Source organism: Gopherus evgoodei, chromosome 23 (assembly GCF_007399415.2).
Source record: "Gopherus evgoodei ecotype Sinaloan lineage chromosome 23, rGopEvg1_v1.p, whole genome shotgun sequence".
NCBI lineage: Eukaryota > Metazoa > Chordata > Testudines > Testudinidae > Gopherus > Gopherus evgoodei.
This window is the reverse complement of record NC_044344.1, coordinates 12353740-12377148: the sequence shown is the minus strand read 5'-3', so window position 1 is coordinate 12377148 and position 23409 is coordinate 12353740. Positions and strand designations below refer to the sequence as shown.

Below are 23409 nucleotides of genomic sequence, written 5' to 3'. Positions count from 1 at the left end.
GGGGGAGGTCTAGGGTGGATATTAGGAAATGCTATTTCACTAGAAAGGTGGTGAAGCACTGGAATGGGTTACCTAGGGAGGTGGTGGAATCTCCTTCCTTAGAGGTTTTTTAAGGCCTGGCTTGACAAAGCCCTGGCTGGGATGGTTTAGTTGGGGTTGGTCCTGCTCTGAGCAGAAGTTTGGACTAGAACCTCCTGAGGTCCTTTCCAGCCCTGATAGTCTATGATATTATGACTACTTGCAAAACTACAACATTTACAGCTAGCAGAGAAGAAAGGCAAGAAGTAACTAAAATTTAGATGCTGTACAATAATACTTTTTGCCTAAAAGAAATATAATCAATCAGAGGTCTACTTTGTACATCAGTTCAAAATGTTCATAGTAGTCTATTTGTTTCATAAGAACAGCCATACTGGGTCAGACCAATGGTCCCTCGAACCCAGTATCCTGTCTTCCGACAATGGCCAATGCCAGATGCCCCAGAGGGAATGAACAGAACAGGTATCATCAAGTGACCTATCCCCCTGTCACGGAGTGTGGGGGAGTCCGGCCCTGCACCCCTCTTCCTGGGACCCACAGTGACTCCTAGCCAGCCAATAAAACAGAAGGTTTATTGGACAACAGGAACACAGGTTACAGCAGAGCTTGCAGGCACAGTCAGGACCCCTCCATCAAGTCCTTCTGTGCTTTCAGGGTGCTTGGATCCTAGCTAGGATACCCTGAATTCCGCCCATCCAGCCCCAAGCCCAAACTCAAACTGCTTCCCCCCTGCCACTCCCTTCCTTTGTCCCCCTTCCCGGGCAAAGGTGTTGACCTTTCCCCTCCCTTACCTAGCTCAGGTTACAGGCTCTAGTATCGTCCATCCCCTAAAGTCCTCCCCTGCTCTCCCATTCCCCACACAGACAGTCCCTACTCCCTCACACCCCCTGTCGCCCATTCCCAGCTTCTGGCAAACAGAGGCTAGGGACACCATCCTTGCCCGTCCTGGCTAATAGCAATCGAGTAATCATATGTAATCAGGCTGCATTGTTTACCCTCATCATGCAATTCTGACACACTTGCTGACAAACCAGTTAGACACTATAATTTTAGATGCCAAATATACTGAAACTGGAGCATACACTTTGCAACAGTTATAGCTGGAACTTAATCAGGCAGTTGATATCCACTGCAGCAGTGAACAAAGGAACAGCTATGGAAATGGAAAGCAGTAGAAATAGAGGAGGATATTCACCATACACAGAATAAAGGCAAACACAGTGTGAACAAAGAAACACAGCAGCGATCCGCAAAGAAGGGCAAGCGATACCTCTATTGTGGGGAAAATAACGTGTTAGAGGGAAGCCAGGGCGTGATGTCATTGCAGATGACATTCCTAGATTCATAGCTTCCAAGGCTAGTAGGGATCATTGTGATCAAGTAGTCTGACCTGTATAAACACAAGGCAGAGTACTTCCTCCAAGTGATCCCTAGAATAGATCTTTTAGAAAACCATCCAGTCTGGATTTAAACATTGTCAGTGAATGAGACTCCACATGACCCTTGGCAAATTGTTCCAAGGTTTAATTACTCTCACTGTTAAAAACGTGTACCTTATTTCCTGTCTGAATTTGGCTAGCTTCAGTTTCCAGCCATCGAGTTGTGTTACACTTTTCCTGCTAGACAGAAGAGCCCCTTATTCCATATTTACTCACCAAGCAGATACACAGAGTGTAAACGAGTCACCCCTTCCCTTCTCTTTGCTAAGCTAATAGATCAAGCTCTTTGAGTCTGTCACTAGAGGGCAGGTTTTCTAATCCTTTAATCATTCTCATGGCTCTTCTCTGAACCTTCTTCACTTTATCAACTTATTTCCTGAATTGTGGGCACTACAACTGGACACAGGATTCCAGTGGCAGCTGTGCCAGTGCCAAATACAGAGGTCAAATAACCTCTCTCTACTCCTATCCCTGTTTAAAGCATCCAAGGATTGCATAAGCCCTTTAGGGCACAGCATTGCACTGGGAGTTCATGTTCCTCTGATTATACGTATATACACACATACATACACCTATCTCACAGAACTGGAAGGGACCCTGAAAGGTCATGGAGTCCAGCTGCCTGCCTTCACTAGTAGGATTAAGTACTGATTTTGCCCCAGGTGCATAAGTGGTCCCCCTCAAGGAGTGAGCTCACAACCCTTGTCTAGTGAGGTGGTGTGGTTCCCCTCCACCCTGGAGGAGGCAGAGCCTATCTAGAGGCCAGAGTCGGCGGAGCTAGGGAGCTCTGAGCCCGCCCCTCAGAGGGTCAGGTGGCAATCTGGAACTATAAAGGCCGGCCCTCAGAGCTCAGTAGGAGCCCAGCTGCTGGAGAGAGCAGATGTCCCTGGGGGAGCCTGAGATTGGGAAGCTCCTGCAGCGGCCACCCAGATTGGTCAGAGCTACCCCGCGCCCGCTCCCCGGAGGAGCTGTCGGAGCTACCCCACGCCGCTCCCCAAAGGAGCCGCTGGAGCTGCCCCCCGGCGCCCGCTACCCGGAGGAGCTGCTGGAGCCACCCCGCACCCGCTACCTGGAGGAGCCGCCAGAGCCGCCCCCGTGCCTGCTACCCGGAGGAGTTGCTGGACCTGCCGACCAACCCTGGCCCCGATGAACCTATGTTCCTGGACCCCCCAGAGGCCAACGCCAGGACCCAGATAGGGCCCAAGGGGGAGTGCGGAAGTAGCCCGGGGGCAGCCGACCCCAGTATGGTTGCAGCACTACCAGAGCCAATGTTGGTGTGTTGCAGCCAGGATCCTCACTGACTAAGCAGTGGATCGTCAGCCACTGCTAGGGCCCCGGGCTGGGACGCAGTGGAGTGGGAGGGCCTGCGTCCCCCCTGCCACCCAGCCCCTGCGTGGCAGACTCCCCCTCTCCCTGGCCTGAGGGGGCCAAAGCCTGTTATTACCGCTCAGCCCTGCCTGGGGGCCTGAGCCTCCTGACTCAGCGTTTGCTGCCCCGCCCTGACCTAGGGCCGGGCCCTGTGACTGTTGTTACCGCTCAGCCCTGCCTGGGGGCCTGAGCCTCCTGACTCAGTGGTTGTCGCCCCGCTGGAGCCAGGGCCAGACTAACCACATTTCAGCCGACCCCAGGCCGGACTAATCCCCCCGACCCCTCGGGGTGTAGTGAGCCGGCGTGGCTCCCCTCCACCCCGGAGAGGGTCGAGCCCCGGTGAACTCTTGTACACCTGGGTTTAAGCAGGCTAAATACTCAAACCTCTGAGCTATCCCTCCCCCCATTATCTACTATGACCCCAAAACCTTTTTCAGAGTTGCTGCTTCCCAGGATAAAGTCCCCCATCCTGTAAGGATGTCAGAAGTTCCTTGTTCCTAGATATATACATTGACATGTAGCTGTATTAAAATGGATACTGTTTGCTTGTGCCCAGTTTGCCAAGTGATCCAGATTGATCAGAATCAGTGACCTCTCCTCTTTATTACTTACCACTCCTCCAATTTGTCATATCTGCAAACTTTGTCAGTGATGATTTCATGTTTACTTCCAAGTCATTGATACAAATGTTAAATAGCATGGAGTCAAGAACTGATCTCCACGGATGCCACTGGAAACACACCAGTTTGATGATGATTCCCTATTTATAATTACATTGAGACCTATCGATTAGCCACTTTTTAATCCATTTAATATGTGCCATGTTAATTTAATGTCATTCTAAATTTTTAATTAAAATGTTCTGGAGTACTAAGTCAAATGCCTCAGAGAAGTCTATGTATATTACATCCACACTATTATCTTTATCAGTCAAACTTCTCATCAAATCAAGTTAATTTGACAAGATCTATTTTCCATAAACCCCTGTTGATTTGCATTAATTATATTGCCCTCCTTTCATTCTTTTATTAATAGACATATCAGCCACTCTGTTATATTGCCCAGGACTGATGTCATGCTGACAGGTCTATGATGAGCCATCCTCAGTAGCTTTCTCACAGTCTTCTAGAACTTCCCCAATGCTCCAAGGCTTACTGAAATCAACATTAACAGTTCAGTGAGTTCCTCAACCAACTGTTGGATGCAAGTTTTCTGGACCTGCTGATTTTACAAATATCTGACTTTAGTAACTTCTGTTTAACATCCTCCAGAAATCCCAGTAGGATGGAAAGAGTTCTGTTTTCCCCCAAATACAGAACATAAATATTTATTGAACATTCTGCCTTTTCTGCATTATTATTGATAATACTACCATTTCCATCTGGTAATGGATCAATACCATTGTCAGGATTCTTGTTATTCCTAAAGTATTTAAAATGCTCCTTATTGTCCTTAACTCTGCTGGCCATAGATTTCTCTTTGTGTCCCTTTGCTTCCTTAATCAATTTTCTACAATTCCTAACTTCTGGTTTATTTCATTACTATCAACTTCCCCTTTCTTCCATTTGTTTTATTTCTTTATAGCTGCCTTCATTCCTCTCTAAACTAGGCCAGTCTTTTAACCAGCATAGCCTTCTTTCTCAGTTGTGGAATTATGGCTCTTTGGGCATCTAGTAAGGAGTTTTTTAATGATTCCCAATTAACGTTCACATTTTTCTAATTAAATTCTTTCTCTCATCTGATTTAGCTTATAATAATTGTTAGGTTTATGAAATTGGCCCTATTAGACACCAAGTACATATATTGCTGGTCCGGACTTTATTCTGCTTGCACATTATAAATATGATCAAGTCATGATCATGTACCTAAGCTACCATTTTTAGTTCTGCAATCAGTTCCCCTTTATCTGTGAGGACAAGGTCTAATAGGGGATTCCCCTATGGTGGCAGCAACACTTTCTGAGTTAGAAAATTGCTATTTATAATGACATCTTAGTGTTTGGTTGTGGAGATGCCCATGAAGAGGCTAAAATCCTAACCTGATAGCTCTGCTCAATAAAGCACATCACATGCGGCTCAAACCAAATGAGAAATAAAGGAGACTGCATCCGTTAGCTGAGCTGCATATCACACAGAGGGTATAAAAACAGACCCTAAGCAGGTTTGAAGCAATTTTGGACATTCCTTGCCCACAATTGGGTTTTGTTAATGATCTGTTCAAGTTCCTGCCATACCTCCCCGTGTCAGTCAATGTTAGATGATTGACAGAGATGCTGGATGGTGTTGGGAAACCCAACAGCAAGATGCTTTCAAATGGATCCAAAAGTTAGTGGCTGGGCCTAATTAGCGTGAGGTAAAGAAAATTTCACTATTCAATGTGATGCCACAGAATGTGGGTTTGGTTGGCCCACATATCCCCTTCAGAAGACATCCCCAGACTGGCTTAGGGATACTGGTGTGACCTCACCTTGCAGCCCCCAAAGGAGGAATTGGAGGGACTAAATGGACAGTGCCCCTCTCTATCTGAAGCCTAGCAAGGGAGGTACGTGGATCCCACCAGAATTTAAAATGCAAAGTAAGGGAGGGGAGGCTCTACTGGACCTGGGCAGCTTTAGATACAGTACCATGCACGTAGGAGGATTTCCACTTCTGAGCCATGGAAGCAGAAGTTGACTTTTCCTTTCCAGATTTAGCTAATATTCAGAAAGGGAATCTAGCACCTGCCTTCCAGATGTGAACACCTCAAAATTCGGGAGTGCTCAAACTCAGTTTGGGCAGCTGTTACTTCATTTCTCCCAAATCAAATATACTGATCCACTGTAACTTGCTGTAGAAAAAGTAGGGTAAAATTGAGCAAGAAATGCTTCCCAGTGGTTATTAGGACTGGAATTTCTATTTTCAATTGCCATTGCCTTTTTTTATTTTTTTAGTTTTGTTTGTTTAAGAGGAAGACAGTGCTATTGCATTGGCAAATTCCCCATAGAAACAAAGAGTGGGACAAAAGAATAATAAAGGCACTTCAACTTTTCCTCATTTATGGAGGACAGTCTTATAATATGCACCCAGATATCCTCCAATCACACAAGCTGAAAGTTGTTTCACTTTACTGCAGTTCTGTAACCATATGGGAACCAATCCTGTCTGTGTTCTGTGCACATCCAAAATTCCTGCTGAATGACCCACCCTGGCAGCAAGTTACCAGTGACCCAGGGCTGGGGCGGAAGGACGGTGCAGGTGGGTGGAGGAGAGCCCAGGACTGGGGTAGCAGAGGGGGCGGGTGGAGGGGGCAGAGCCCAGGGCTCGGGTGGCAGGGGGGGGGTGTGGGTGGGGGGGGCACTGGTGGAGGGGAAGGCGGGTGCCCAGAGCTGGGTCAGCACAGGGTGTGTGGGGGGGAGAGCCTAGGGCTGAGGTGGCAGGGGGGCGCAGGTCGGGGGAGGAGAGCCCAGGACTGGGGCGGCAGGGGGTGCGGGTCAGGGGCTGCAAGGTGAGATCACACCAGTATCCCTAATCCAGTCTGGGGATGTCTGCTGAAGGGGATATCTGGGCCAGAGCTTTCTATTCCTTGGGCACACTTGTTCCCCATTTACAGTGCCCCCCTGCTCTAGCAGTGAGCTCTCCATGCACACCAAGCTGCAACATGAGGTTTCAGCTACCACACTCCCTTCCCCTCCCTTTCCTGTTGATAGCGGCCAAGGGAATGCTGGGAAATGTAGTTCTTTCCCTGCTCCAGAGCTGGCTCTATAGGCAGGGAGATAACCAAGGAACTACAGCTCCCAGGGCCCCCTGTTTGTTCCCAGCTCCCAGGCTCTATCCCTGCCGGCTGCTGCCCCTGCAAGTGGGCTGCTCCAAACACCTGCTTGTTTTGCTGGTGCCTAGAGCTGCCCTTGTCTGGCAGGATTTTATAACCCTGATAACTGGATCCCCTCCTTTCCCAGGATTCCTGAATACTCTACTTCTCAGCTAACCAACTTCGTTTCATACAAAGAGCCAATGACATTATGTTCAAAGAGCAGGTCCCTAGCATTTCCTAAACACCGCCTTATTGTAACAGACCATTACTGCAGTGCATATTTGTCAGCTATGATCCTGTTGATGGACAGGGGTTGGACTAGATACCTCCTGAGGTCCCTTCCAACCCTGATATTCTGTATTCTGTGATGTACCCTAGCAGGGTTTCATTGTAGTGTCTTGCAATATTATTACCAGACTTAGCTATTGTTACAAACCCTGGCAGCTGCAGTTCAGCATGCCCTGATGGAAGGAGAGGGCAGCATGCAGGAAGCTCTGCAAGCCTGGGACCAAGCATCAGGCTGCTTCTTCCTCTGGATCCCTGGGCTCTGAGGACAAGGGGGTGCAGGTATCTCGGCTGGGGGGGCCCTGTGGTTGGGCTCTGGGGCGGACGGGGTTCGGGTGTATTGGCTGGGGGGGAGGCTGTGATTGGGCTCTGGGGCGGAAGGGGATTCGGGTGTATTGGCTGGGGGAGGGCCCCGGAGGTGGGCTCTAGGGGGGAGGGGTTGTGAGTCTCTGGCCCCCCGGCTGGGCTCTGGGCAGGGGAGGGGGGCAGAGAAACAGGAACTAGGCTGTCAAAGGGATTTCTTTAACTCTCTGCTCCTGGAGGAATTTGTGTGTGTCTGTATTGCTACAGACCTACTTGCTGACGGGTATTTTGAAATAAATTACAAAAGAATTGAAACTGGCATGATTATATAGCGTTATTTTGACATACATTTTGCAGAATTTTAAGATATTGTGCGTGGAACTGAGGAGGAGTGAAAGGCTCTGAGCAGGGGTTTGCCCTCTTAGGTGAGCGCTTTCTCCACCGGGCTCCAGAGTGTTCTGGGTGGGGCTCCCTCAGTCTCTCCTGTTGAATCTGTTCCACTGTGAATAAATCATCGGCATGATCAGAGCAGGAGAGCAGCCCCGTGTCTCTCACCTCACAGGTGGAGAGTCTCATGCTCACACGCTGTCAATTGTTATTCACACTGGAATAGCTTCAGCAGGAGAACTGGAGGAAGCCCTGGATCAGTATATCCCATAGCTCAGTCACTAGGGCACTCATGGGAGAAGTGGCCCATACCTGTTCAAAGCCTTTCTCCCTTTCAGGCAGAGGGGGACTTGAGCCAGGGGTCTCCCACTTCCCAGGTGAGTACCTTTCATGGCCAGGTCCTAGGCAGCCAGCCCTAGCGGTCAGAGTCAGGCTGTGCAGTCACAGGACAAGAGTCAAAAGAAGGGCAACTCAAATGACAAGGGGTTGGAACGGGTCCCATATGAGAAGAGATTAAAGAGACTAGGACTTTTCAGCTTGGAAAAGAGGAGACTAAGGCGGGGATATGATAGAGGTACATAATATCATGAGTGGTGTGAAGAAAGTGAATAAGGAAAAGATATTTACTTGTTCCCATAATATAAGAACTAGGGGCCACCAAATGAAATTAATGGACAGCAAGTTTAAAACAAATAAAAGGATGTCCTTCTTTACACAGCACATAGTCAACCTGTGGAATTCCTTGCCTGAGGAGGTGGTGAAGGCTAGAACTATAACAGGGATTAAAAGAGAACTAGATAAATTCATGGAGGTTAAGTCCATTAATGGCTACTAGCCAGGATGGGTAAGGAATGGTGTCCCTAGCCTCTGTTTGTCAGCAGGTGGAGATGGATGGCAGGAGAGAGATCACTTGATCATTACCTGTGAGGTTCACTCCCTCTGGGACACCTGGCATTGGCCACTGTTGGCAGACAGGATACTGGGCTGGATGGACCTTTGGTCTGACCCAATCTAGCCATTCTTATGTTCTTAAGAGTCAGCTGGGTCAGGTTACCAGGAGATCAGGAAGGGGAGACAAACTGAGACCAGAACCACTGATAGGTGACCAGAGTCAAGCTGGGTCAGGTTACCAGGAGATCAGGAGTCAAACCAGAGATTGGAACCACAATTCAGACAGGAGGAGTCAAGCCACAGGAGCAGGGGGTCGCAGTTCCCTGGACTACTTCCTGGTGCTGTGCTGGGCTTACAGAGAAGCTGTGAACCAGGGGTCGGCAACCTTTCAGCAGTGGTGTGCCAAGTCTTCATGTATACACTCTAATGTAAGGCTTCGCGTGCCGGTAATACATTTGAATGTTTTTTAGAAGGTCTCTGTATAAGTCTATAATATATAACCAAACTACTGTTATATGTAAATAAGGTTTTCAAAATGTTTCAGAAGCTTTATTTAAAATTAAATTAAAATGCAGATCTTATTAGTTTAGTGTGATCCTTGCCCTTCCTTTTCCTTGCTGAGTTTTGCAATGTCTGGTGGCACCTATTTAGATACTTTAAGCTGCACACAGGCTTCTGAGTTATAAGTTGATAACCGGCTGGCAGGAGGTCAGCGGCTGGAACCCCAGATCGGCAGCTGAGGTGAGTGGAGCTGGTGGCTGGTAGGGCTGAGCAGGGCAGGAAGCCTGGACCCTGTCTGGCAGGGGGCCTGCCCTGGAACTCCAACAGGAAGCAAGGTGAGTGGGGCTGCGGAAACCCCAGTGGCAAGAGGCCAGCAGCCAGAACCCCAGAGCAGCGGCGGGCTGACCACCTCCGCTCTGGGGTTTCACCACCAGCTCCTGCCACCTGGGGTCTCAGCCACCGCCAGCCTGGGGTTCCTTCCCCCAGGCCAGTAGTGGGTGCTGAGTGGGACCCCAGCTGGGATTCCCATTGCTGGCCCCTTGCCAGAGTGGTGGCGGGCTGAGCAGCTCAGCACGCTGCCGCTCTGGGGTTTCCACCACTGGCTCCTTGCAAGCTGGGGTCTCAGCCCACCACCAGCCTGAGGTTCCTTCCCCCAGGCCAACAGGGAGTGCTGAGTGGGGTTTCGACTGCTGGCCCCTTACCAGCTGGGGTCCCGCCCGGTCCCACTCAGCACCCGCTCCTGGCCTGGGGGAAAGAAGCCCAGGCTGGCAGCGGGCTGAGACCCCAGCTGGCAAGGATCCAGCAGCCGAAACCCCAGAGCGGGGGCGGGCTGAGCTGCTCAGCTCACTGCTGCTCTGGGGTTTCCACCGCTGGCTCCTGCCAGCCGGGGTCCTGCCTCTGGTCCCACTTAGCGTCAGCTGCTGGCCTAGGGGAAGGAACCCCAGGCTGGCAGTGGGCTGAGACCCCAGCTGGCAAGGAGCTGGTGGTGGAAACCCCAGAGTGGTGGCGGGCTGAGCAGCTCAGCCTGCTGCCACTCTGGGGTTCCCGCTGCTGGCCCCAGTTAGCAAGGTTAGTGCCCGCTGCTGGCCCCAGTTAGCAAGGGGCCAGCAGTGGGAACCCCAGAGTGGCAGCAGGCTGAGCTGCTCAGCCCGCCACCGCTCTGGGGTTTCCACCACCAGCTCCTTGCCAGCTGGGGTCTCAGCCCACTGCCAGCCTGGGGTTCCTTCCCCTAGGCCAGCAGCTGACGCTAAGTGGGACCAGCGGCAGGACCCCGGCTGGCAGGAGCCAGCGGTGGAAACCCCAGAGCAGCAGTGAGCTGAGCAGCTCAGCCCGCCCCCGCTCTGGGGTTTCGGCTGCTGGATCCTTGCCAGCTGGGGTCTCAGCCCGCTGCCAGCCTGGGCTTCTTTCCCCCAGGCCAGGAGCGGGTGCTGAGTGGGACCGGGCGGGACCCCAGCTGGTAAGGGGCCAGCAGTAGAAACCCCAGAGCGGGGGCGGGCGCAGCAGCTCAGCCCGCCCCACGCGCCATGAAAAATGGGCTTGCGTGCCACCTTTGGCATGCGTGCTGTAGGTTGCCGACCCCTGCTGTGAACCAATTAGCCCCCCCCAACAGCAACCTGCCACTCTAGTTCCAGGACTGGAGTGCTCTGATGGGGTCCAGCTTCTGCTATAGTGACTGTTAGCAGGTCACCGGCTGGCTGGTTGGAGCTTACTAGCTCCTCAAAGCCCTGTGGATCCAGGGAAAGACCCACAGTTCCTGACATCACCCTAACCTCTGGGCTGACAGGAGGTGGGGGCCACTGCTGCAGCATGTACACTTGCCCGTGGGGGCTAAGCCAGGCAGTGAGCTCTGAGCATGTGTACTGGATCAGGCCCTGCAAGTGAGGTCGGCAGCGGAATGACTGTCTTCCCCCCACTTCAGGCATCGCTCTGGGCTTTCGGTGTCCACATGCCTGGCCTGGGGTGCCAGAGGCAGAAATAAGCCTGCAGGGAACTTTCACTGCAAAAAACCAGGCACTGAGCAAGTTTAGCCAACTACAAGATTCAGCAGCAACTGAGTGTGGGTTTTGGGAATCCCAGTAGGGCCCGATTCTGGGATTTAGATGCCTAAAGCGGCAGTTGGGTGCCCTGGGAGTGAATCAGGGCTGTGTAATGAAGGAAGCTCTTGCCTGTGGGATTCTGCCTTATGTATTGTAGAAGCTGGAAGGGGTGGGATGAATGAGGCAGGGGGTTACTGGAGGAGTAAGGAAGGTCTTGTGGTTAGGGCAGCTGACTAACACCTTGGAGAAGTGGAGCCTGTCCCTGCTGCTACCGCAGAGCCCCTATGTGGGGCTGGCCAAGTCGCGTACAGCAAACTTTTCGCCGAGGCCCCCAGCCTCTGGCTCCGGTGGCTGCACAATTAGCCACACAGATTTGCAGACATGCTGAGCACCCCAGCTGCCAGAGGCGGTCACTGAGAGCTGTGCTTTGAACCTACGAAGTGCTGGGTAATGCAAGGTGCTCTAAAAACTCAAGTCCGTCGTATCTCAAGGTTGGCCAAAGTTAGTGGACACTTGACGCTTTTGGCCTTAATCCCTGTAATTTTTAGGCAATTAGAAAATCACTGAGTCACAAAGCCTGTGTTTGCAGCCAGGCTCCCTGTAACATTAATACTGTAGGGAGTGATTCACAAAAGCCGGCAGGTATGTAGGGAGCGGCCTAAGCTAGCCAGTGGGAGGTGCCAGCATGCAGGGCATGTCCTCAGCCCTGGCCCTCTCTGCTTGGGATTCTCAGCTGTAAACCCTCCATTGGAGTTAGGCAGCTGTGCTGGTTTTGCAAGAAGCCCCCGTGTGGGAGTGGGAAGAGCCCCCCCTGCCCCAGCTTTTAGCCCAGTGCCTGGAGTATTCACCTGGAATGTGGGAAACTCCAACTCAAGTCCCTGCACCAGCTGATGGGGAGAGAGGATTTGAAGAGGGTTCTGAATGCTCCAACCACAGTCATCCACGTCTGCACTCCCTCTCGCCCCCCACCAATGGCGCTGTCAGAGACTCAGAGGCTTTAAGGGACAGTTGTGATCATCTAGTCTGACCTCCTGCACAGCGCAGGCCACCAGTTCTCCACAATGGGACAGCTTCAAAGGGGGAGATTGAGGCAGCCCCATATCAGACTATCCCATAGCCCAGGTGTCTGCTGCTGCCATATGTAAGCTTCCCTGTTGGGGCTGATCCAGCAGGTGAGCACTGAGCATGTTTACTGGATTGGTCCTGCAGGCGTGTTAGATGGAGGAACACCTGTCTTCCCCCATTTGTGCATCGCTCTGGGACTTGAGCGTCTGAATGTCTGGTGAGGAGCTGTATTGTGCATACCCAGAGGCAGCAACTTAGGTGCACAGGGAGCTTTTACTGCAAAAATATAGGCTCCGAGTGAGTTTAGATGCTCACAGGATTTGGCAGCAGCTGAGCAGGAGTTTTGGGATTCCCAGTGGGGCCTGATTCTGGGGTTTATGCACATGAAGTGACAGCTGGGTGCCTTAGTCCTTGTGTGAATCTAGCTAACTATGCCTCAGTTCCTCCTGTGCAAAGAGGACAACGGTACCATCTCACCGCTCACCAATGGGATAGTGATGGCACTACAGAAACACCCATGAGGAGTGAATGACTTTGTATGCAGAGCAGGGTTTGCATGGTGGACGTAAATAAGGCCATACACTGATTGAATGGGCTAAAAAGAAATTTTGACTAGCTGCCCAATTAGTGGGCACCTTCCCTCCTGAGAACTGACTGAGGTAGGGGTCCTGTGGGAAAAGCAGCAGGTGACCCTGTAATTAAAGGCTCTCATAGAATCATAGAATATCAGGGTTGGCAGAGACCTCAGGAAGTTCTAGTCCAACCCCCTGCACAAAGTAGGACCAATTCCCAGCTAAATTATCCCAGCCAGGGCTTTGTCAAGTCTGACCTTAAAAACCTTTAAGGAAGGAGATTCCACCAGCTCTCTAGGTAACCCATTCCAGTGCTTCACCACCCTCCTAGTGAAAAAGTTTTTCCTAATATCCAACCTAAACCTCCCCCACTGCAACTTGAGACCATTACTCCTTGTTCCGTCATCTAGTGCCACTGAGAACAGTTTAGATCTATCCTCTTTGGAACCCCCTTTCAGGTAGCTGAAAGCAGCTATCAAATCCCCCCCCCCACACTTGTCTCTTCTGCAGAATAAACAATCCCAGTTCCCTCAGCCTCTCCTCGTAAGTCATGTGCTCCAGCCCCCTAATCATTTCTGTTGCCCTACGCTGGACTCTTTCCAGTTTTTCCACATCCTTCTTGTAGTGTGGGGCCCAAAACTGGACACAGTACTCCAGATGAGGCCTCACCAATGTCGAATAGAGGGGAATGATCATGTCCCTCGATCTGCTGGCAATGCCTCTACTTATACAGCCCAAAATGCCATTAGCCTTCTTGGCAACAAGGGCACACTGTTGACTCGTATCCAACTTCTCATCCACTGTAACCCCTAGGTCCTTTTCTGCAGAACTACTTTCTAGCCATTCGGTCCCCAGCCTGTAGCAGTGCATAGATTCATAGACTTTAGGAGTGGAATGGACCTCCAGAGGTCATCGAGTCCAGTCCCCTGCCCTCGTGGCAGGACCAAATACTGTCTAGACCATCCCTGATAGACATTTATCTAACCTACTCTTAAATATCTCTGGAGATGGAGATTCCACAGCCTCCCTAGGCAATTTATTCCAGTGTTTAACTACCCTGACAGTTAGGAACTTTTTCCTAATGTCCAACCTAAATCTCCCTTGCTGCAGTTTAAGCCCATTGCTTCTTGTTCTATCATTAGAGGCTAAGGTGAACAAGTTTTCTCCCTCCTCCTGATGACACCCTTTTAGATACCTGAAAACTGCTATCATGTCCCTCTCAGTCTTCTCTTTTCCAAACTAAATAAACCCAATTCTTTCAGCCTTCCTTCATAGGTCATGTTCTCAAGACCTTTAATCATTCTTGTCGCTCTTCTCTGGACCCTCTCCAATTTCTCCACATCTTTCTTGAAATGCGCTGCCCAGAACTGGACACAATACTCCAGTTGAGGCCTAACCAGCGCAGAGTAGAGCAGAAGAATGACTTCTCGTGTCTTGTTTACAACACACCTGTTTATGCATCCCAGAATCACGTTTGCTTTTTTTGCAACCATATCACACTGTTGACTCATATTTAGCTTGTGGTCCACTATGACCCCTAGATCTCTTTCTGCCATACTCCTTCCTAGACAGTCTCTTCCCATTCTGTATGTGTGAAACTGATTGTTCCTTCCTAAGTGGAGCACTTTGCATTTATCTTTATTGAACTTCATCCCGTTTACCTCAGTCCATTTCTCCAATTTGTCCAGATCATTTTGAATTTTGACCCTGTCCTCCAAAGCAGTTGCAATCCCTCCCAGTTTGGTATCGTCTGCAAACTTAATAAGCGTACTTTCTATGCCAACATCTAAGTCGTTGATGAAGATATTGAACAGAGCCAGTCCCAAAACAGATCCCTGCGGAACCCCACTTGTTGTACCTTTCCAGCAGGATTGGGAGCCATTAATAACTACTCTCTGAGTATGGTTATCCAGCCAGTTATACACTCACCTTATAGTAGCCCCATCTAAATTGCATTTGCCTAGTTTATCGATAAGGATTTATCATGCGAGACCGTATCAAATGCCTTACTAAAGTCTAGGTATACCACATCTACCACTTCTCCCTTATCCACAAGACTCGTTATCCTGTCAGAGAAAGCTATCAGATTGGTTTGACACAATTTGTTCTTTACAAATCCATGCTGGCTATTCCCTATCACCTTACCACCTTGCAAGTGTTTGCAGATGATTTCTTTAATTACTTGCTCCATTATCTTCCCTGGCACAGAAGTTAAACTAACTGGTCTGTAGTTTCCTGGGTTGTTTCTATTTCTCTTTTTATAGATGGGCACTATATTTGCCCTTTTCCAGTCTTCTGGAATCTCTCCCGTCTCCCATGACTTTCCAAAGATAATAGCTAGAGGCTCAGATACCTCCTCTATTAATTCCTTGAGTATTCTAGGATGCATTTCATCAGGCCCTGGTGACTTGCAGGCATCTAACTTTTCTAAGTGATTTTTAACTTGCTATTTTTTAAATTTTATCTTCTAAACCTACCCCCTTTCCGTAAGCATTCACTATGTTAGACGTTCCTTCAGATTTCTCAGTGAAGACCGAAGCAAAGAAGTCATTAAGCATCTCTGCCATTTCCAAGTTTCCTGTTACTGTTTCTCCCTCCTCACTGAGCAATGGGCCTACCCTGTCCTTGGTCTTCCTCTTGCTTCTAATGTATTGATAAAAAGTCTTCTTGCTTCCCTTTATTCCCATAGCTAGTTTGAGCTCATTTTGTGCCTTTGCCTTTCTAATCTTGCCCCTGCATTCCTGTGTTGTTTGCCTATATTCATCCTTTGTAATCTGACCTAGTATCCATTTTTTATATGACTCCTTTTATTTTGTAGGTCATGCAAGATCTCGTGGTTAAGCCAAGGTGGTCTTTTGCCACATTTTCTATCTTCCCTACCCATCGGAATATCTTGCTTTTGGGCCCTTAATAGTGTCCCTTTGAAAAACTGCCAACTCTCCTCAGTTGTTTTTCCCCTCAGTCTTGATTCCCATGGGACCTTACCTATCAGCTCTCTGAGCTTACCAAAATCCGCCTTCCTGAAATCCATTGTCTCTATTTTGCTGTACTCCCTTCTACCCTTCCTTAGAATTGCAAACTCTATGATTTCATGATCACTTTCACCCAAGCTTCCTTCTACTTTCAAATTCTCAACAAGTTCCTCCCTATTTGTTAAAATCAAGTCTAGAACAGCTTCCCCCCTAGTAGCTTTTTCAACCTTCTGAAATAAAAAGTTGTCTGCAATGCAGTCCAGGAATTTATTGGATAGTCTGTGTCCCGCGGTGTTATTTTCCCAACATATATTTGGATAGTTGAAGTCCCCCATCACCACCAAATCTTGGGCTTTGGATGATTTTGTTAGTTGTTTAAAAAAAGCCTCATCCACCTATTCCACCTGGTTAGGTGGCCTGTAGTAGGCTCCTAGCACGACATCACCCTTGTTTTTTACCCCTTTTATCCTAATCCAGAGACTCTCAACACTTCCATCTCCTATGTCCATCTCCACCTCAGTCCAAGTGTGTACCTTTTTAATATATAAGGCAACACCTCCACCCTTTTTCCCCTGTCTATTCTTCCTGAGCAAACTATGCATGGGATTCTTCCGTCCTAACTGCAGGACTCTGCACTTGTCCTTGTTGAACCGTATCAGGTTTCTTTTTACCCAATCCTCTAATATGTCTAGGTCCCTCTGTATCGTGTACCTACCCTCCAGCATATCTACCACTCCTCAGTTTAGTGTCAAAATGCATACACATGAGGGGGTTGAATTATGGTGGCATTGGGAACTGTAAATCTGGCAGTTTTGACTTCTGGGTGCTTGACTTTGCAAACTTAACATTCTTTTCAGGTCATAGTTTGTATGTTGCAATACAGCTACGGACCCTCAAGACCAATTAAGTGGTTAGCTCTGGGACGGGTCAAGGCCTGACAGCTTTGGAACCTTCTATTTAATCACAGGATGGGGACCGCACAGATGGCGGTGGTAGCAACAGCAGGGAAAATAGATTGCCAGCGTATTTCCAGTCCTGTCCACTAAATACTATCCTGCGGCCCCCTCAGTTCACCACAGCCAAGGAACTGTCACCAGTGGGAATGAATATTAGTAACTGAACTGCTTAATAAGCCATAAACCAGGGAATTAACATTGAACACAATCTAGTTGCAGCCGCTAGACTATGTTACTGGAATGTCAGTTATAAAAAGCATAGAATTTTGATAGACATTCTGCTTTTTTATATCGTCATAACCCTATAATAGGGCTTCAACCAGAGACCTTCAGAGCTAAGTGCATGTGTCTTACTTGAAATGAAGCCACTAGGGGGCACAAAGACCTGTACTAGGCGAGAGTTGATGATATAGCTATTGGAGACTCTTCCAGTCCATTAAGACAATAGTTTCACAAGTGGTGTCTGGTTTTTGGAAGCCCAACTTGAGACAACCTGGGCCTGATTTTCAGAGGGGTTGAGCATCCACAACTCCACTTGACATCGGGAGGAGCTGCTGGTGCTCAGCACCCATGAAGATCAGGCACTAGTTCAAGACACCACATGCAAGCGGAGTCATTTTCAGATCCCATTAGTCAGCTTTCAGGTTCACTGGAGTAATAACAGAAGATCTTTCATAATAGCCCCAGTCCTAAGGACTAGAAAGAGTTGTATTATGGACCTCACTATTAACCCTTTGGGAGCATTAGGAAATTCTATTCTTTACACTGCCACTAATCTGTTGTGTGACCTTGGGTAAGTCACCTTCCCTCCCACCCTTTGTCTTTCTTGGGAACCTCGGAAATCCTGCATCTTGACAGGGGATTAGACTGTATGACTCTTGTAGTTCCTTCCGACCATACAATTCTATGAATTGCCAGACTGCGTCAGATCCAAGGTCCATTTAGCCCAGTATCTTGCTCCCAACATTAAGTCTCACCCTGGTCTCTAATAGTTAGAGATTAGCTTACATAACCCTTCCACAATGTTCATTTTCATTAACTCGGGACTTTCTTGGTATCCATATAACTATTCGATCTCTCTTTGAATCTTGGCCTCAACAACTTCATGTGGCAGTGAGTTCCACATTCTAATTACAAACTGTGGAAAAAATATCTCCTTTTATTAGTTTTGAATTTTCCACCTTTTAATTTCAAAGTATGTCCCTTGTTCTCACGTTCTGAAACAAAGAGAGCAGAACTTCCTGATCTATCTTCTCTAGACACTTCAATATTTTATATGTTTTTTTATATCTTATTTGTTTCCTTTCTAAGGCAACAATACTAATTGTTTCAATCTCTCTTCATATAAAAGTCTTTCCTGGCTCTTCATCATCTCATCACTCTTCTCTGAATCCCCTCTAACTCTGCAATAGCCTTTTGGAGATCCTGGGCTGCACACAGTTCAAAGGCGAGTCTGCAACATTGCTTTATAGCATGGCATTAGAATATTATGTAGTATTCTCCATCTCATTCCTTATACATCCTAGCATCTTGTTTGTATTTTTGACCACAGTTGCGCATTGAGCAGAGGTTTCACTGAGCTGCCAACAATGATACCCAGGTCTTTTTCTTGAGTTGAAACCCTTAATTTATAACCCTGTAAAATATGTGAGTAGATTATTTTTCCCTCCAGTGTGAATTACTCTGTATTTATCAACACTGACTTTCATTTGCCAAAATGTTGCCCATTGACCAAGCATAGTCCAGTTTCTCTGAAGTTCATCACACTCCTCTCTGGTGGTGACTAACCTAAATGATTTCAAATCATCTGCAAATTTTGCCCTCTTCCAACTCAATCCTCTTTCCAGATTATTAATCAATGTATTAAACAACACAGGAACTAGTATGGAAGCTTGTGACCCCCACTGTTAACTTCTTCCATGCTGAACATTAACCATTTCATCCTACTCTTTGCTTTCTATCTTGGGCCATTTTTTGATCCCTGATAATACTTTGCTTCTCATGCTGTAAGTACTTAGCGCCTTTTGTGTAGGACCTAGTTGAATGCCTTTTGGAAGTCTAAATAAATTCAACTGGTAAACTCCAATGGGTTCTCCTTTTTCCACTATTTTATTAACATGTTCAAAGAATTCTAAGAGATTAGTGAGACACAATTTTCCTTTAAAGATCCCATCAGAACATGATCCAGGTGTTTTGTTATTCTGTTTCTAATTATTGTTTCACCCAATTTGTTTTGTCTATTTAGAATGTAAGCTTTTGGGGGCAGGACTGTCTCTTTTTTTATTAAATGGTTGTTATGAGTGGGTGGGTGGGAAGGAGACCCAGCGAGGTACTTTAGTATGTCTGTAGTCCCATTTACTTCCCATTCTCTCCAATGTTTCATGCATGCTGAAGAACCTTGGTGAATCAGGGCCTTTTCCAGAAAGGTTTATATATAAAATGTATGTTATATGCATTTGGGCTGGAACCATTTACCTCAATCCCAGAGAACTACAGAATCTCAGATAAAATGGAACCTGGATCCCAACCAACATTCAGTCTGGGTTTGACTTTGCAGACTGAAAAATCATCCCAGTTTCCCTGCCCTGTCTCACATGTTAATTTTTAGAAAGAGAGACCAACAGCCCAGTCCAGAAGCCCTTAGTGCACGAGAGTGACCGTCAACTGCAAGGGGAGATTTGCTGTGGTAAGAACTATAGGATCAAGCCTTTGAAGATTCATTCATCAGACGTGGATACCGGACTCAATTTTAGTATGTGCTGTATTGACCCAATAGACTGGTTTTGGGAATACTCCATCGTTCGACTCTTCTGATTGGTTCTTTTGTGGCTGTGATAGACTGTAACAGCTCCAGATATTGGGAGATATCTTCTACATCTAGGAATGCCATCTCTGAGGTACACAAAACAGGACAACCAGGATGATCCTGAGCCCATAAAACTAGACAGCTGGCAGTGTGTACTGACCACCCTTACAGATATCTCAGGATGGATACATTAAAAGAAGGGACAATCTTGGGAAAACCTGGACAGACCTTATCTATTATGTCTATCCAGCTGCTACCATGAGGCCTGAGTGTCACAAAACTTTGGGACGTGCGAGTCCCTCAGTGGATTTTATCTTTGTTTATTCTTATTCCTTGTTTGAAAGACATTATATTGGTTTATTTCCAGCCCGAACTGAATCCTTTAGCTGAGTTGCAGAAGAATCAGAATTGTTCTAGAGACCTTGGACTCTGCCTACTATTCACTTTGGCTCTGTTTCTTAGTGTATTTTCCTAGCCTACATTGACACATTCTGTGCATACAATAGGATCCAGTTTGGCCCCCATTTATACTGGCTCAACCCCATTGACTTCAGTGGGGTTGGCCTACTGCAGATGGAAGTGGAATGTAGTCTGAGAGGCAAATATTCCAACACGGGCTAGGGAAATGCCCCATGGGGTTGCTCTAGAATGACTACACCCACTAGGAAGTTTAGACTTGAAATTAGATGAAGGTTTCTAACCATTAGAGGAGTGAAGTTCTGGAACAGCCTTCCAAGGGGAGTAGTGGGGGCAAAAGACATATCTGGTTTCAAGAGTAATTTGATAAGTTTATGGAGGGGATGATATGATGGGATAGCCTAATTTTGGCAATTAATTGATCTTTGATTATTAGCAGGTAAATATGCCCAGTGGCCTGTGATGGGATGTTAGATGGGGTGGGGTCTGAGTTACTACAGAGAATTCTTTCCAGGGTGCTGGCTGGTGAGTCTTGCCCACATGCTCAGGGTTTAGCTGATCGCCATATTTGGGGTCGGGAAGGAATATTCCTCCAGGGCAGACTGGCAGAGGCCCTGGAGGTTTTTCACCTTCTTCTGCAGCATGGGGCATGGGTCACTTGCTGGAGGACAGTCTGCATCCTGAGGTCTTTAAACCACAATCCGAGGACTTCACTAACTCAGACATAGATTAGGGGTTTGTTACAGGAGTGGATGGGTGAGATTCTGTGGCCTGCATTGTGCAGGAGGTAAGACTAGATGATCATACTGGTCCCTTCTGATCTTGAGTCTATGAGCCTTGAGGTCTGGTGAAACCCAAATCAAGCACCTACCTAAAGGTCTAGCAATTATTCATCTCACAGAGGTTGGTGTACAGCTAAAGGTCACCGGGTACTTCGTGAGGGTATTTTAGAGGGAGTGCTTAAAAGGAGGCAGCTGCCTTTTAAAGGTGCTTCTCAGCGTAGGCACTATTGCAAAGTAAATTAGAACACAGTTCAGCAAAGCATTTAAGCACTTGACTTAAGTGAGACTTAAGGACATGCTTAAAATTAAGAGTGTGGGGAAGTGTGTTGCTGAACTGGAGCCTTAGGTCTGGAGCTCTTGTTTATTTCCTCTGCTTTGGAAGGCATGGTCTTAGCAGCAAGAATTCTCAAACTGCCAGGGAGTCCTTGCTCCAGATAATCATTGCCTGCTGCTACTCAGCCTGCAAAAAGTCTCTCAAAAGCTTTAGCCACTTTGTCTGCCCACCCCCATTTTAAGACTCGGGCACCCCATCATATCTGTGTGGCAGAGACTCCTCTAGCACTCTGAACACTGCCAGGGAACAGGGCTCTCCTAAACGATGCAAGGTACAGATTACTTGAATTGTAGGCAAGTTCCATATTGATTGATTAACTCTCTCCGCTCCCATTGTCGCTGCTTGCTGAGCCCAACATATTTGTGTGACTGACCATTGTTTGTATGATTTGTGCCTGGGGAAGCCAAGGGCCTGGGGAATGCACTCTCTGTGGTGTGTTTCTCTGCCAACAGGGAGAAGACTCATTCTAAGGAAGAAATCTCAACTTGAGAAGGAAAACAGATCTCTCTCTTCCAGGGGATTTTCATTCCTCAGTATGAAAATCTCAGCAGATGGCTCCTGACTCAATTATTTAACCCTAACTGAGTTATGTCAGAATCTCATTCAGGGTGAGAACCCAATTGGATTCTCAAACAGTTGGTTGCACACCAAAGTCCAATCATCCTGTGCAACTCCAAAGGCATTTTTTCTCTTTAGACACAGCCACCCAGCAGGCACCCCCCTCTCCAGACGCATTGCTTCACAGTCTTGATTATTGAACGAGGAGGAGAAGGGTCTAAAGGAATCTGACAAGGTCTTCATTTTGGTGGACCTCCAGCGCCAGGCATAGGCCCTCAAGTTCAGCATTCGTGATCAGGGTAGAGAATTTTATTTTGCAAAAAAAAAAAAAAAAAACCAGGCTGAGATTTTCCCGTTTTACGGGGTCTGCGTATCTTTTAAAGGATTAGAAATTATATACTCATAGTCACATTATTAGACATGCCTTGACAGCAATAATTGAAATTTTCATTCTTAATCCCCACGATAATTAACAGACTTGTTTAATGATTGTTCCCCTTCTTCTTTCCCCAGACATGGCAGCCCAGTTCCAAGTTCACTCCAACCTACTTCTCTGCATCACCAAGTCTGCATAGAAGGGATTTAATTAATTAATAAAAAAAAGCTTTTCTGGAAGGGGGAAAAATAATTCAAATATTTTGACATAACTAGTTTCTGCCTCTTGGTTCCATACATACCCAGTCCCCTACCTACATTGTATAGAGACATAAGAGACTCATCCCAATGAGAAATCATATGTGATAAACTGAGAAATTGACTGAAATATTGTACTATCTTATACATTGTACTAAACATCTTCTATCTTCAAGTGATCCATGATTGTTTTGCATTTCTGTTCTTCAAGGAGAGATCTAACCTTTGATGACATTTTGTCAATGTTTTTATTTTTAAAAGGTTGAATACTACAGGTCAATTATCAGTCACATTCTAACTGGTTTCTTTTATTTTGGGGTAAGAGAAAATAAGGGACGTATCTGCAATATAACATATCTCTCGGGTGTCATTTGTGTCCTCTGCATATTTTCTGGACTAAATTCACATGAAGGACCAAAGAAAACAAAAGGAGAAAAAGAAGACCCCAAACTGCAGCAGTCCAAAAGAAAATAGAATTTAAAAAATAATAATGGATAAAGCCATATTTAATAAGAAGCGGAGGAGAAATCTACCTACGAACAAAAGCCAGAGTCCTGTGACAGATGAATATTATATTGCACAGTGAATAAAAATACATCCCTGTATATTTATTTTAAATACCACCACAATTGCTGAAATTGGAGAATGAAGGGGGTTGGAGAAATCCCCTGTCATTCAGGGATAAACCTATACATTGTCCTTTAAAAATGACCCCGAAATGTTTAATGAATGACCAGGCAAAGCTACAGAAATTGTTTTGGAACCAAACATGCGCACACACACAAATCCCGTCGCTAATAATTAATGAACCCATCAATTAATCATAAAAACTCGGGGGGAAATCTTACCACCAAATTGGGTACCCGGCTAAGACCTTTGTGCCACTGAAGAGAAAAGATAAAATTAATCCAAGCAGGTGGTAATCCATTAGTCCAGACTGGTGCAAGGGAAAATCTCAGTGAAGTTTTCAGAAAAACATTAAGGGTGAAAATGAAGTATCCCCCCCCACCCCAAACAGTCAAACAAAGTCCCTTGAAGTGCAGAATGACTTTCTCTCTTGTCAGAAACGCACCTCTCCAAGCCTTTCCCCCTGTAGATCATCCAAAAGCTTCTATTAAAAAGTGCAGGGCTGGGGATGTCAGCAGGCAGCCAATCAGACTGCATGGCCTAAGGTAAGGGATGATTCTATAGTTCAGGGCTGTCAGTCATCCCTCCACTTCCCCCCCCCCCAACTTTGTTCCTAGCCCTCACTGGGGAAGGGCACAGAGAAACCCTT

General features: G+C 47.2%; 1 protein-coding gene across 2 annotated transcripts in view; it reads right to left on the bottom strand.

The window, feature by feature from the left end:
- WNT3 (Wnt family member 3) overlaps positions 1–23234 on the bottom strand; it is a 76833-nt gene extending 53599 nt beyond the window's left edge. Inside the window, exon 1 of one of the 2 annotated variants that reach the window (XM_030541256.1) lies at positions 23143–23234. In XM_030541256.1, coding sequence (XP_030397116.1) covers positions 23143–23234 — 92 coding nt within the window. The other variant, XM_030541255.1, reaches the window with a different exon arrangement.
- Positions 23235–23409: the final 175 nt, after the last annotated feature.